The sequence below is a fragment of the Vulpes lagopus genome, chromosome 1, assembly GCF_018345385.1.
Source record: "Vulpes lagopus strain Blue_001 chromosome 1, ASM1834538v1, whole genome shotgun sequence".
Lineage (NCBI taxonomy): Eukaryota > Metazoa > Chordata > Mammalia > Carnivora > Canidae > Vulpes > Vulpes lagopus.
In genome coordinates, this window is record NC_054824.1 from 131,485,931 (window position 1) to 131,499,717 (window position 13,787).

The 13,787-nt window shown below is 44.0% G+C and overlaps 1 protein-coding gene across 1 annotated transcript; it reads left to right on the forward strand.

Annotated features, from left to right (window-relative positions):
* Window positions 1-6,114: 6,114 nt before the first annotated feature.
* ZNF397 (zinc finger protein 397) lies at window positions 6,115-12,236 on the forward strand. The gene is made up of 4 exons (XM_041742530.1): window positions 6,115-6,181; window positions 7,578-8,074; window positions 8,340-8,463; window positions 11,162-12,236. Exons 2-4 carry the CDS (start codon window positions 7,658-7,660, stop codon window positions 12,208-12,210), a joined length of 1,590 nt encoding a protein of 529 aa, XP_041598464.1. The 5' UTR covers window positions 6,115-6,181; window positions 7,578-7,657; the 3' UTR covers window positions 12,211-12,236.
* The last annotated feature ends 1,551 nt before the right edge of the window (window positions 12,237-13,787 follow it).

Below are 13,787 nucleotides of genomic sequence, written 5' to 3' on the forward strand. Positions count from 1 at the left end.
TCATGCTAATGGTCCAAGGTGTTTTTTTTGTTAGATGTTCTTGTTGCATATGTGTACTATTCAGGATCAGGCATTCGGGAAACCTATTACAAACCCTCCAGCCACAAGCCTCAACTGTGCGTTTTGCTTTCTACACCATAGGAAACATCCCCACCCAGCTACTTCCCAGCACTATAAAGAAAAGTTTAGTTCCCGTTCTCTCTCCATCTTCTCCCTGTGAGTAACCCCATGTTACTGGGGTTATCGTCCCGGTATGGCAAGCAGTGCCTCCCATCCTCCAGGGAATTGTAATAAACTCTTTCTTCAAAGGCAGTTATTGCCATGTCTCTCCTCTTACTCTATCCGATTAAAATAAATCCTGGGTTGAAATGGTCTCTTATTCAAAATCTTCCTTTCTGGACACTTGCCATCTTTGAACACTTCAAATACATACCTACTATCACTAGTTTTAGTTGTACTGAAAGGTAAACTGAGGGACATGAAAATTTTGAAGTGTTTTTGTTTTAAAGAAAGGCAGATTGCCGCATGCAACACCTCATTTGGATGTGTCTGGAGTCTTGGAAGCCTGACTGCCCTTTATTCTCCTACAAATGGACCTTGAGAACTTGTTTGGAGGTCCTAGCAGGGGAGCACACCTGCTTCTTTCTATACCCTTGACTGAAGAACTGTCCTCCTCTATCAGGGAAGGTCATCCTCTTAGACCAAGTGCACACAGCTTTGGGAGGAACACACATGAACTGGTGAGAGAGAAAAGGGACATCCGCCTAGCCAGCCAGATCAGCCAAATCAACCCTGTCCGTCAATGGGAAGACAGATGTCACAGCCACATCACCCTCACATCCAATTTTTTTTTTTTTAAAGATTTGAGAGAGAGCACAGTCACAAGTTAGGGACAGGAGCGCAGGAGAAAGAAAATCTCCAAGCAGACTCCCCACTGAGAACAGAACCCAATGCGGGGTTTGATCCCACAACCCATGAGATCATGACCTGAATAGAAACCAAGAGTTGGACGCTTAACCCACTGAGCAACCCAGGGACCCTGTTTTGAAGGGTTTTTTTTTTGAGCAAACATCAATGTGAATCAGGCAGCACTAAGCTGAAAATGGCTAGGGGCACCTCACCAGCAGGAGCTAAGAGAAAGGCCTTATAGCTGACAGAAGGAAAAACAAATCAAAGAAATTCTTTGATTAGCTCTAACTTGTTGCCTTATTTGAGAAGGCCTAGTTGGCTGTTTCTGATTAACTGTTCTTAAGTTTCTAGTTCTTAATTTTGAGATTTTTGACGGCATCCACACTAGCTTAGGTTTTGGTTTGCTTGCCTAGGCTGCTAAGGCATTAGAGCCACCTCAGTGGCTCCTTGGCTAATTCCTTGAGCTAAGTCCGGCGCTCTCTCTTGTATGTTTGTGTGCTAGGCCATACTGGAGAGACAATGTGGAAAAGCAAAACCCCTTGTGGGGTTTATACTCTAGGATTTATAGTGGTAAGTGAAGTGAGAAAGCCTAGGTTTTATTTCATTCGAATCCCTCATTTTTCTTACCAGTGTTTCACATACGCTAACGTTCAATAATATGTCTGGAATAAGGGAATGATCCATTTCCCTAAAGTGTCAGAAGCCATTTTCCTCTACCTTTTGGACACTGGTTTATGGTTAAGAGACTTTAAGCAAATATATCCCACTTGATAAAATTGAAGCAGAGCATTGTTGAAGGTGATAGTGATTCAAACAGTTAAACTTTACTGAATAAATAGCCCTACTCACCAATCACAAGTTTATGAACCTCATGAAGTGGGTCCTCACCAGATGCTGAATCTAGACACCTTGATCATGGACTTTCCAGCCTGCAGAACTGTGAGAAATAAATTTCTGTTGTTTATAAGCCACTGACTTTATGGTATTTTTGTTACAGTAGCCTAAACAGATTAAGACATCACATAAGTGGAAAATGTTGGCTAAGGCTCTTAAAAGTAATGAGTTACTATCCCACCAGAAGTGTTAACCAAGTCCTAGCCATAAATCTCCAATCTACATCTCTTGCAACAAAGTACTTGGTTTATATTTTAAATATACACACTATCTTATAAAGAATGACAGGAACTGTTTTTCTAGTGCCTCACTTTCTTACCTACATAGGTAAATCAGGTTATCTCTGTGAAGTAGAGATTACTATTACACACTCAACATTCATCTGCCTATCCCCTTTTTCTCCCTGTTAGAAGGCAGAGGTGGGTCAGTAAAGTATCCTCCAAACTGAGAAGGTAATTCGAGAATTTTTTTCTTAATTTATGTATTTATTTGAGAGACAGCAAGAGAGAGTATGTGTGCAAGCACAGGCGTGAGGGGTGGATAGAGAGAATCTCAGGTACACTCCTCTGAGCACGGAGCCCACTGCAGGGCTCTATCTCAGGACCTTGATATCATGACCTGAGCCGAAACCAAGAGTTGGTTGTTTAACCAATTGAGCCACCCAGGCACCCCAAGAAGGCACTCTGAGACCAGAAAAACAATACAAACTACCCCGTACTCTTTACACAGTCTAACTCAGGGCAACTTACGGGGAGAATTGGGCAGACAGATGATCTGGAGCACAATGCAGCTATTCTCCAGTAAATACAGACCTTAATCCCCAGCTTCTATAGAGCAAGCAGCATGGTGGTGAGGTCATACCGTGGTTTATCTCAAGTGGTGCTACCTGTGCACTAGTTCTATCTCTACTCGTTATCTAAAGTAGAACCTTCTGTGCACCAGTCATCTCTACTAGTTATCTAAAGTGGTGCCTTCTGTGTGTCATTTTAGGGAAGAGTAGAACAAGCCTTCCTGCATTCAGGTCAGGGCATGCATTAACCTCCACAGGACCTGAAACATGTAGCCTCAAGGGGAGATCATTGCGAAGGCATGAATAAGATGGAGGGCCAAAGATGGAATCAGTGTTGTCAGCACTCCTACACTGCCCTTAACATTTCTGCCTTTTTAATATAATTTTGGAGGATACTTAATATAATCCTAATTTTGTTTACCTTCCCCAGATTGTCTTTCAGGAGACGCTGGCCCCTCCTCACACCTGAGATATGAACCTCAATTGCCCTGAGTCCATCATGCGTACCTCACCACCCATGTTGGTGAAGGGCATAGACAGTTAAGGTAATTTTAATTAATAAGACACGTGAGGAAATCTGCTGAGGGGAAAGCTTTTCCTTAGTCTTGAAAAGGGGCAGAACATAATGGTGTTTCCTTTTTCTGCTTATGGATATCATCTGTAATCTTAAACTAAGTCATTTTAGGACCATAAGGGAAGCCCGATTAGAAAACAGGCCAAAACACTTAAAAATGGCAGAGCAAAAAGAGGGAAAGGACCTTCGTCCTTGGCAATATCGTCAAGCCATATTTGATGTATTTGGTTGGTTAACAACCAACCGTAGGGATGGCCTTATCTCCACACACAGAGCTATCTGGGATAATAAAAGGGCTTAAACAGTATGGACATTTAGTAAGGTTTGCTATTACTGCAATTGAATGCATTCCTTCTTGGGATGCCTGGGTGGCTCAGTGGTTAAGCCTCTGCCTTTGGCTTGGGACGTGATTTCGGGATCCTGGGATCGAGTCCAGCATCAGGGAGCCTGCTTCTCCCTCTGCCTGTGTCTCTGCCTCTCTGTGTGTATCTCATAAACAAATAAAATCTTTAAAGAAAGAAAGCATTCCTCCTCTCCTTGAATAGTTCCACACCGAAGTAGTAGACTCCTCCATATAAGAAATTGAGGTCAATTGGATATAAGGATAACTGCCTAAATTTCCTTCCATATTCAAGCTGCTCTTCCTATTAAAAGGTGGAGTCTATTTCCCCTGCCCATGAGTCTAGTCCTTCTGCCAACGGCATACAATGAAAGTAATGTAAGGCCAATTCCAAACCTAGGCCTTAAGAGAACTAGCCTATTCCCTTTCTCCTTCACTGTATTGGAAGCCCTGCACGGTATAAGAAACTTAGGCTAAACTCATGAATGATGAGACTACACGGAGAGAGGCTCTACAGAGGAGAATCAAGTAACTCCCGCAAAAAGGCAGCTTCAAGACCACAGCAACATGAGTGAAGCTTTCTTGGACCTTCCAGTCCTAGTTAAGCCATGCTAGTGGACACCTCAGAGAGCATGAGCTAGCCATCTCTGCTAAGCCCTGCCTGAATTATTGACCACAAAATTGTGAACGATAAAACACCTGCTATTTTATTTATGCCACAACGGATAACTGAAACATACAGTAATATTACTTGTTCTCTTGATTTGTAAAATTACCCGTTGGTTCAAAAAGATTAATCACTAAAGATTAATTAGTTAACTAAAGATTTAATCACTCTGAGACCTAATTATTTTTCCCCTAAATACATGTTTCTTAATGGTCTTAGCTTACAAAGGATAATGTTTCCATGTACACATTACCTTATACTAACATTTCAAAAATAATTAAAAAGAAAATATTTATTGAGTGCCTGGGTTGCTCAGTCCTTAAGGGTCTGCTGTCTGCCTTCTGCTCAGGTCCTAATCCCAGGGTCTGGGATTCAGCCCAAATTGGACTCCCTGCTTAGCCCCGTTGGGAGGGGGGTATCTGAGTCTCCCTCTCCCTCTGCTGCTCCCCCTACTTGTGCTCTGTCATGTAAATAAATAAAATCTTAAAGATAAATGTATTTATGGGACGCCTGGGGAGCTTAGTGGTTGAGTGTCTGCCTTCCCCCCAGGGCCGCATCCCGCATCCCGCATCCCAGGGTCCTGAGATGGAGTTGGCATCGGGCTCCCGCAGGGAGCCTGCTTCTCCCTCTGCCTTTGTCTCTGCAGCTCTGTGTCTCTCATGAATAATAATTTTTTTTAAAGATTTTATTTATTTATTTATTCATAGAGACACAGAGAGAGAATGAGAGGCAGAGACACAGGCAGAGGGAGAAGCAGGCTCCATGCAGGGAGCCCGACGTCGGACTCCATCCAGGGTCTCCAGGATCGCGCCCCGGGCTGCAGGCGGCGCTAAACCGCGGCGCCACCGGGGCTGCCCTGAATAATAATTAAAAAAAAAAAAGGGATCCCTGGGTGGCGCAACGGTTTGGCGCCTGCCTTTGGATCCCACATCAGGCTCCTGGTGCATGGAACCTGCTTCTCCCTCTGCCTCTCTCTCTCTGTGTGACTATCATAAATAAATAAAAATTTAAAAAAATAATAATAAAAATAAAAAAATAAAAATAAAAAAAATATTTAAAAACAAATAAAATAGAACAAAAAATATGTATTTGTAACAAATGAGTTGACAACCTTGCAAGTAAGAAAACCCATCGCAAATATAAAAATAAAAATAGTAACACCTCAATTTTTTTTAAAAAACGGGAAAAGCCATTTCCTTGAAAAACCAGAAATGGTCAATAAACACGAAAGGAAATAGCTTACCCTCAAGGTCCCTAATCTAAATGAAATGCAGGTTAAAGCCGCATGAAAGCATCATTTTTCACCTACTAAACGGCCAAAGAAAAAATCACTAAGTCTTCATGCCAGCTGGGTTTCCAGCGGGAAGTGGGACTACCCCGCGTTAGAGTCGCCCGGAACGACGGGGCCTTGCCGCCTGCTGCAGTCGCTGCTGGGCTTTGGGCGGTGTGCACGGCTGGCCAGGGCCCGATCGGACACCCTGCCGCGCGGGGCTGGGCTGTCGCAGGGCTGGAAGGGCATATGCATTCGGAAGAGCAGCACAAGTGGCGGCTATTTTCCGTTCAGTCCGTTCACCCACGCGTTTATTTTCGTCGGAGCTACTGGAAAAGCACTAAAATCACAGGAAAATCTTAATACTTTTCTGTTAGACTGCAGGTGAGCTAACAGCGCAGGTGTGCGGGCGGCGGGCGGCGGGCGGCGGGCGGCGGCGGCGAAGGCCAGGGTAGGAGGCAGCCGACCTGGGAGCGCGGCCCTCCGGGGCGGGGCGACCTCTCACAAGGACACGGCTCCGGGGGCCCGCACGCTCCGCGGGGCTGCGCGCTGCCTGGGAGGGAAGGCGGTGGGAACGAAGGGACCGCGGCGCTGATTGGCTGCCCGTGAGCCGGGGGCGGGGCGCACGGAGGTTCCGGAGGCCGCGCGAGCGGAAGGCCGCGGGCGTGCACTTCCGGTCTTTGTGGCTCGGCGCTCCGAGTCGGCGGCTCGCTCGCCGGCCGCCCCTGGGCTTCGCGGTGAGGGACGCGGGCCCCGAGCGGAGGGAGGGTGGGGAGGACGCGCGGCCGGGCGGCGGGCGCGGGCGCGGGGTGAAGGCGCCCTGCTCGCCGGGCCTGCCCATCCCGGGTTTCCGAGCGCCCAGGGGACCCAGAGGAGGCCAGCTCGAGCGCTTGCCGTCCAGCGGGAAGGGCAGTCCCTCGCCTGCTCCGCGACTTCACGGATGCTCTTGTTTAACTGGGCTGTAAAAATAGGCCGATGCGGCCGGGCTGGCTTAGTAAACCTAAGTAGTACCCCAAATCTTCTAAACCCCTCAAGTTACTGTAGTGTTAGGACCAAATTCTATTGCTCTGTCCTGCCGTTTCATGGGCCATAATACCCTCCTGTCGATATTCACCCATCCTAGCATCAGGTCATGTGTGGTCTCGATCACAAAAATCCAATACATAATTATTTGTTGCCACATTTCAGTCTAAAAAATGTTTACTTCCCCCCCACCACCCAATATTTTGAGCTGGAGAACGGAGATTGACTTTTTTGCTGCTTTTGTGTCTCTGTGATCAAAGACAAGTTTTTGAGCACACAGTGAGCATTTAACAAACAGTTCTTGGTTAATTCCTCTGTAGATTCATTTACTCAGGAGCAGAAACCTTTGTGTTCTTAATGCCTGGCTCACAACAGAGCCCATGGTGAGTGCCTCCGTGTTTGTTGAAGAAATGCGCTGAAAACTAAAATCGATCAAATGGCAGTTATTTTTTAAAAGTTTTTTTTTTTAATCTGAATCAACTCATGTTTAATATGAAATCTTACTCCCCCTGCAAATGTAAACATTATTTGCCGTAGATAGAAGGTAACTAAAAAATAAAATTTTAAAAGCCCAGCATTATTGGGCCCCTGGGTGGTTCAGTGGTTGAGCCTCTGCTTTTGGTTCAGGTCGTGAGCCTGCTTCTCCCTCTTCCTGTGTCTCTGCCTCCCTCTGTCTCTCGTCAATAAATAAATAAAATCTTTTTTTTTTAAAAAAAAGCCAGCATTATTAAATCCTAGCTACGTATTGTTATTCTTGGAAGTCTGAGCCTTATAGTTGTTAAAAAGAGTTCAAGTTTTACAGACAAGTTAAAGACAGATTTTTTTTTTCTCCTTGATACCATCAAAATTGAAAGAATTGAAAAGGAAATTTCTCATCTGATTCATGTTAATATTGCATTCTTTTGCTTTTAAAATTTCTTATAGTATTAGTGGCAGAAATTCTAAATGGGTGATACATGGGATGAGTGATCTTTAGTTTGTCACTTTATTATTTAGTTACAGCCTCAGACTTGTTCCCTTTCAACATATTACAGGGATGACTGACCTTTATTATAAGTTCTTAGATATTTTTTTTCACTTGTATAAGTTAACTGTTTTTATATATTTCAGGAAAGAAGAGATTACTCCAAGAAACTCTGAAGTATAATAGCCAGTTTTAGTGAGCTTTTTGCTAAGCTGTTTAGGCCAGGATGGCTGTGGAATCCAGAGCGGTTTCAACCTTGGTCCCTCAAAATTCTCAAGATCAAGAACTAATACTAGTGAAAGTAGAAGAAAGCCTTTCCTGGGGTCAGAAATTTAAGCAGAGCGGGAGTATCAGATCCTGCCAAGAATTGTTTCGCCAGCAATTCAGAAAGTTTTGCTACCAGGAGACACCTGGACCCCGGGAAGCTCTGGGCCGACTCCAGGAGCTTTGCTATCAGTGGCTCATGCCAGAGTTACACACAAAGGAGCAGATCCTAGAACTGCTGGTGCTGGAGCAGTTTCTGAGCATCTTGCCTGAGGAACTACAGATCTGGGTTCAGCAACATAGTCCAAAAAGTGGCGAGGAAGCTGTGACCCTGTTGGAGGATTTGGAGAGGGAATTTGATGATCCAGGGCAGCAGCAGGTGGGAACAGGGAGATGTGAAATGTTGTGGGAAGAGAAATTTACAGACTAGAGCATGTGGCACTCCCATAGCAGTGGAATGAAAAATTATACTGAATCATACCCTGAAGTGACTACTATGGCCCTACCTATCTGTATCCTTAAGTAATTCTTTTTTCCCTATTACTCATCCCCGGGAGATGTCTTCATTGACCTCTTTGCAATTTTGACTAAGCATTTTCCCTAGGAAGTTTCTCACAAAGCTAACCATATTTTACTGATTTCAGGGACCAGCAGTGCCATGGAAGGATTTGACATGTCTTGGAACATCCCAAGAGTTAACAAACATCCAACTCCAGCCTTTAAAGACACAGCTGAAACCCTGGGAACCTTGCCTTTCCCCTAAAAGTGGTAAGAAAGTAGAAACTCATCTGGGAACTGTTACCAGGCCCCTGGTTTTGAGGATACAGAATTAATTGCATTTTACAAACTTGCCGTATGTGAGCCTCACCTGTCTTACTGTAGACCAGGGGTACCCACTTTAGCAGCTTTGTATTCAGCAACCCTCATGAAGTGCAGTCATCCCTTTGCGTTTAAGTTTCCCTGTCATCTCTTCACTTATTCCTTGATTGTATAACTTAATAAGGTGCTAACACACATCTGGTACTGTGTGAGGCACTGGATCTCTACCTTCAAGGAATTTTTAGATCTAGTTGGAGTAATAGATAAGCAAAAAGGCAGTGGCAGTATAGTAAGTTACAGAGTAAATGTGGGCTCTAGGTACTATGGGGGCACATATACACCCCTAACACACCTAACCCAATGTTAGAGATTCAAGGAGTACTTCTTGACAGAGACACCTCAACTAAGATTTGAACTATGAGTAAGGAGAGAACCAGAGGAGGGAGGAATTGGGTCCCATCCTAAAGGGAAAAGCTTTTTTCTACTCACAACACTTCTGAACTGGATTGTGGGGTTTTCCTCACATTAAGCAGCACCAATTATGAGCGTAATTACCCAGAATTAGTACTCACCCCACAGGTTAAAGTTTTGGCCCCACAAGACTGCCTCCCTCCCCACCCCCCACTTCAGATGGCAATTGCATGTAATGAATCCCCCCAGGTCACCCACACTTCTGTCCAATTGACTGTAAATCTGACATTGTGAGACTACCTCCTCGGGTTTCATAATTTGTTATAATAGCCCACAGAACTCAGGGAAACACCTTGCTTATTACTCTTACCAGTTTATAAAGGACATAAGTGAACAGCCAGGTGAAGAGGTACATAGAGCAAGATCCAGAAGGGTTGAGAGCACAGGAGCTTCTGTCCCTGTGATGTTAGAGGTTCAACATTGTGGCACTTGGATGTATTCACCATCCCAGAAGTTCTCTTAACTCCTTTGTATAAGGTTTTTATAGAAGTTTCATTACATAGACGTGGTTGGTGAAATCATTGGCCATTGGTGGTTAAATCTCCAGTCCCTCTCCCTGGAGGTCAGAAGGTGGGGTGGAAAGTTCAGCCTTCTAATCAGGTAGTTGGTTCCTTGGCCTGGACAGCCCCTACCCTTCAGGAGTTACCTCATTAGCATAAACTGGTTGATAGGGGCTTATGAATAACAAAAGACACTCCTCACCTCACCTCTACCACTTATGAAATTACAAGGGCTTTAAAAGCTCTGTGCCAGGAACTGAGGATGCAGACCAAATATATATTTCCTATATTACAATATCACACAAGTAAAGGCCACAAAGTCCTGAAGGTGAGAGAATACAACTCATTCTGGGAACTTCGGGTAATTCAACTTAACTTGAATGGAGAATTCATAGGGGAGAGAAGGCAAGACACAACCAGGGAGGAAAATGGGACCCAGGCTGCAAAAACTTGTAGATCGTCCTAATTAGTTTTAACAGTACAGTGGAGCACATTTGAAAGATTTTAGGTAAGAGAGTAGTTGATTGGACTTGTGTTTTAGAACTTACCTGTAGATTGGAGGATAGATCTGAGGTAGGCAGGAGTAGAGTCCCCTTAGAGACTGTTGTAATCTAAATGGCCACAGTGAATAAATCAAAATGTATTCTGAGTGATGAGGAAGATCGAAGCTGCCTTCTGTTCACCAGTATTCAAATTACATTGCAGTAGCTGGTCATGGTTAAAAGTGGAGAATTTGGGAAAGGAGTTGAGGATAATACTCAGGTTTGAGTCTTGAACAACTTGGTTAATGATGGTGCTATTTGTGTAAATGAGAAAATATAAGGAAAAAATACATCTGATGATGTGTTTAGTCTGGGCTATTTTGATGCTTGTGAAGAATTCACAAGTAATCCCCCAATTAGCATTGGAGATGAGAGTCTAAAGATTAGTAGAGTGTATTGGGATAGAATTGGGGCCTGGGGAGACAATAGCTTATAAGTAGTGACTGAAACCTAGGGGGAGAGTTTGAAGATTGAGGGTACGAGAAAGCCCAGAACAGAATCTGAAAGACCTTGTATTTGAGTGATAGGTCTTGAATCTAAGAAATCAGGCTAAGATAGGTGGAAGAGAAATGTCCAGAAGGAAGGTTGGTCCCCAGTGAAGGTGCTACAGAAAAGCTAAGATCCAGAAAGTATTGGATTAAGCAGCTATGAAGTTGGTGACCTTGATGAGAGTAGCGAGGGCGTGTGCAGGTAAGGCAGAAACCAGACTGCAGACAGATGAGTACAGATAACTTTTCAAAAAGCTTTATTCTGATTGGAAGTGAGGTTGCATGAGGAAGATGTGTAGGCAAGGAGAAATTTGGGCTTATTTATATGCTGATGAACAGGAATCAGCAGAGAAAGAGGTTGAAAACCATAGGAAAAGAATGGTAGCACATTGATCAGTTTTTTTTTTTTTTTTTTTAGCACATTGATCAGTTGAAGTTTCAGAGGAAGGAGGAAAGAATAAACTTCCAACTGTAGATGTAGGCCTACATAGTATTAGAAAGGTGGAGGGGCCAGTATGGGCAGTTAAGGAAAAGATACATGTGGACTGTGACCTCTTGTGGATGGAACCCTCTGTTTTCTATCACATGGAGAGTGGGTATTGAAAGTGACTAGAAAAATAAAAGTCTGTTTTTGCTGTTATTTCAGATTGTGAGAACAGTGAATCAGCGACTAAGAAGGACATTTCAGGAGAAAAATCACAAGGACTTCCCCAGGAACCTTCGTCTGGAGGAGTTAGTGAACACGAAAGCAATTTAGAGTGTCAACAAGAAAGTGCTACAGGGGAGAAATTAAGAAGATCCCCTTCCCAGGGGGGCAGTTTTAGTCAAGTAATCTTCACACACAGATCTCTAGGAAAGAGAGACCATCATGAGCCTCAAAGCGGCTTGATTCTAAGTGCAAACTCTATAACTTATCAGAAAGTTGCTACAGAAGAGAGACCTTATAGATGTGATGTGTGTGGGCACAGCTTCAAACAGCATTCCTCTCTAACGCAACATCAGAGAATCCATACTGGAGAAAAGCCCTATAAATGTAACCAGTGTGGGAAGGCTTTCAGTTTGAGGTCATACCTTATTATTCATCAGAGAATTCACAGTGGTGAGAAAGCATATGAATGTAGTGAATGTGGGAAAGCCTTCAATCAGAGCTCAGCCCTCATTAGACATCGCAAAATTCATACCGGTGAGAAGGCTTGTAAATGTAACGAATGTGGCAAAGCATTCAGTCAAAGCTCCTATCTCATTATACATCAAAGAATTCACACTGGCGAGAAACCCTATGAGTGTAACGAGTGTGGGAAAACCTTTAGCCAAAGCTCAAAGCTTATTAGACACCAGCGAATTCATACGGGAGAGAGACCTTATGAGTGTAATGAATGTGGAAAAGCTTTCAGGCAGAGTTCAGAGCTGATAACCCATCAGAGAATACATAGTGGAGAGAAGCCTTATGAATGTAATGAGTGTGGAAAAGCTTTCAGTTTGAGCTCAAACCTCATCAGACACCAGAGAATTCATAGTGGAGAGGAACCTTATCAGTGTAATGAATGTGGCAAAACCTTCAAAAGGAGCTCAGCCCTTGTTCAGCATCAAAGAATCCACTCTGGGGATGAAGCTTATATCTGTAATGAATGTGGGAAGGCTTTCAGGCACAGATCAGTCCTTATGCGCCACCAGAGAGTCCACACTGTAAAATAACTGTTGAATACAATGAATGGTGTAAATATTCTGGTCAGAATTATATCTTGTTAGTTGAAAAGGTTTACTTTGGAATGAGACTCCAGGCTGGTAAACTGCCAGGTCTGGAGTCATTCCGACTTAATGCAGCACTTCCCAATGCTACAGCAAATTGTCCCCCGAAAGCTTTTCCTGTGACGAATCAGAACAGCAAATGGAAGAATCACTGCTTCCAGCTTTTCTCTTAACATTAGGAATACTCAGGAAATAAGAAAACTGGGAATATAACATTAAAACCTCATTTTCATGAGAATGTCATAAAGAGGGTACAGCAACCCAGGCTGTCACTGCATCTAATTGTCCACATGCCAGGTTTGGTATACTGTATGAACAGTAAGAGGGTCATTTTGTCCCAGGAACACAAAAGTTTACTGACCAGTTATGAACAGTGACAGGGCAGCAAGACAGATGGGGAAATGGTTTATCAATGATTTATTGAGCCCAGGGCGATCCAGAAATGAGGAAGTGAAAATAATACAAATTAATTTATCCAACAGTTATTTTTTGTGGGCCTGTGTTGTGCCAGGCACTAGGACTACAATGGGAAATAAGACTGTCTACAGTTGAATGGACAAGGCAAACCGGCAGTGGCATTATGGCGTGATCAGTGCTATGTGACCTTAATGAGTACCTGACCCAGCCTTGGATCAGGGAAAGTTTCTGAGAAGAAAACGATCTGAAGGATGAACAGGAGTTAGCCAGGGGAGTAGGCAGGCAGGCCAGGGAAGAATATTCCCAGGAGAGGGAACAAGAGACCAAGGAAGAATGTCTGGCACATCCTGAGAAATTTTAAAAGGCCAATTTGTGTGGAGTGTTGCTGTTGAGTTCCTTTTGAAGTGGAGTCATGTCTGTAAGAGAGGCATGGATGTAGCCAGATCCTCTTAAGCAGTGTCTGTAGCAAAATAAGAATCAGTGGAGAAGCTTCTGTTATTAGAGAAAACCTGGAGTTCTTGGACCACAGGGTAGAGTGGAGCTTTTTCTTGGTCAGCTGTGGGCTGGGGAAAGGGTTAAACTAGTTTCCTTGCCTCTAGGCTAAGGTAGACCTTGTGCATGTTTGGAGGAGGCCAGATGGTTAGAAAGAGCCCAGCCTAGCAGTTAAGCCCCTGTTAGAGTTCTAAATCTTCCCACTAAACAGAAGGACTCCTTTGGTTCTTCAGACTATCAGAGCTGCTGTCTGCTTCCTGCTAACTCACAAAGCCCTGGGTCAGAAGCTGCTATGGCTACCACATTTGTTTCTGGGGCTGTACCCCCATAGCTCTAGTGCACTCCCTTGGCCTCAGGTGCTAAAAAATATTTGTCAGTCGCTAGGTCTGCGACTTATTCTCCCGGCACCTCACATGTGTGCAGTTTTGTCTTTTATTGGCAGTGTATCACAATCTTGTGAATTTTAGTTAAAGACTGTGCTAAAGGGAAGTGGCAACAAAAAGTAACAGTCCTGATCCATCCACAGACTGGGAGCCAGCAGGAAAAGTATCCTTGGACTGGTGCTTCTCAGTGCAATGCAGGAAAGTATAAAGTCAGCAACAGAAAAACCTGTT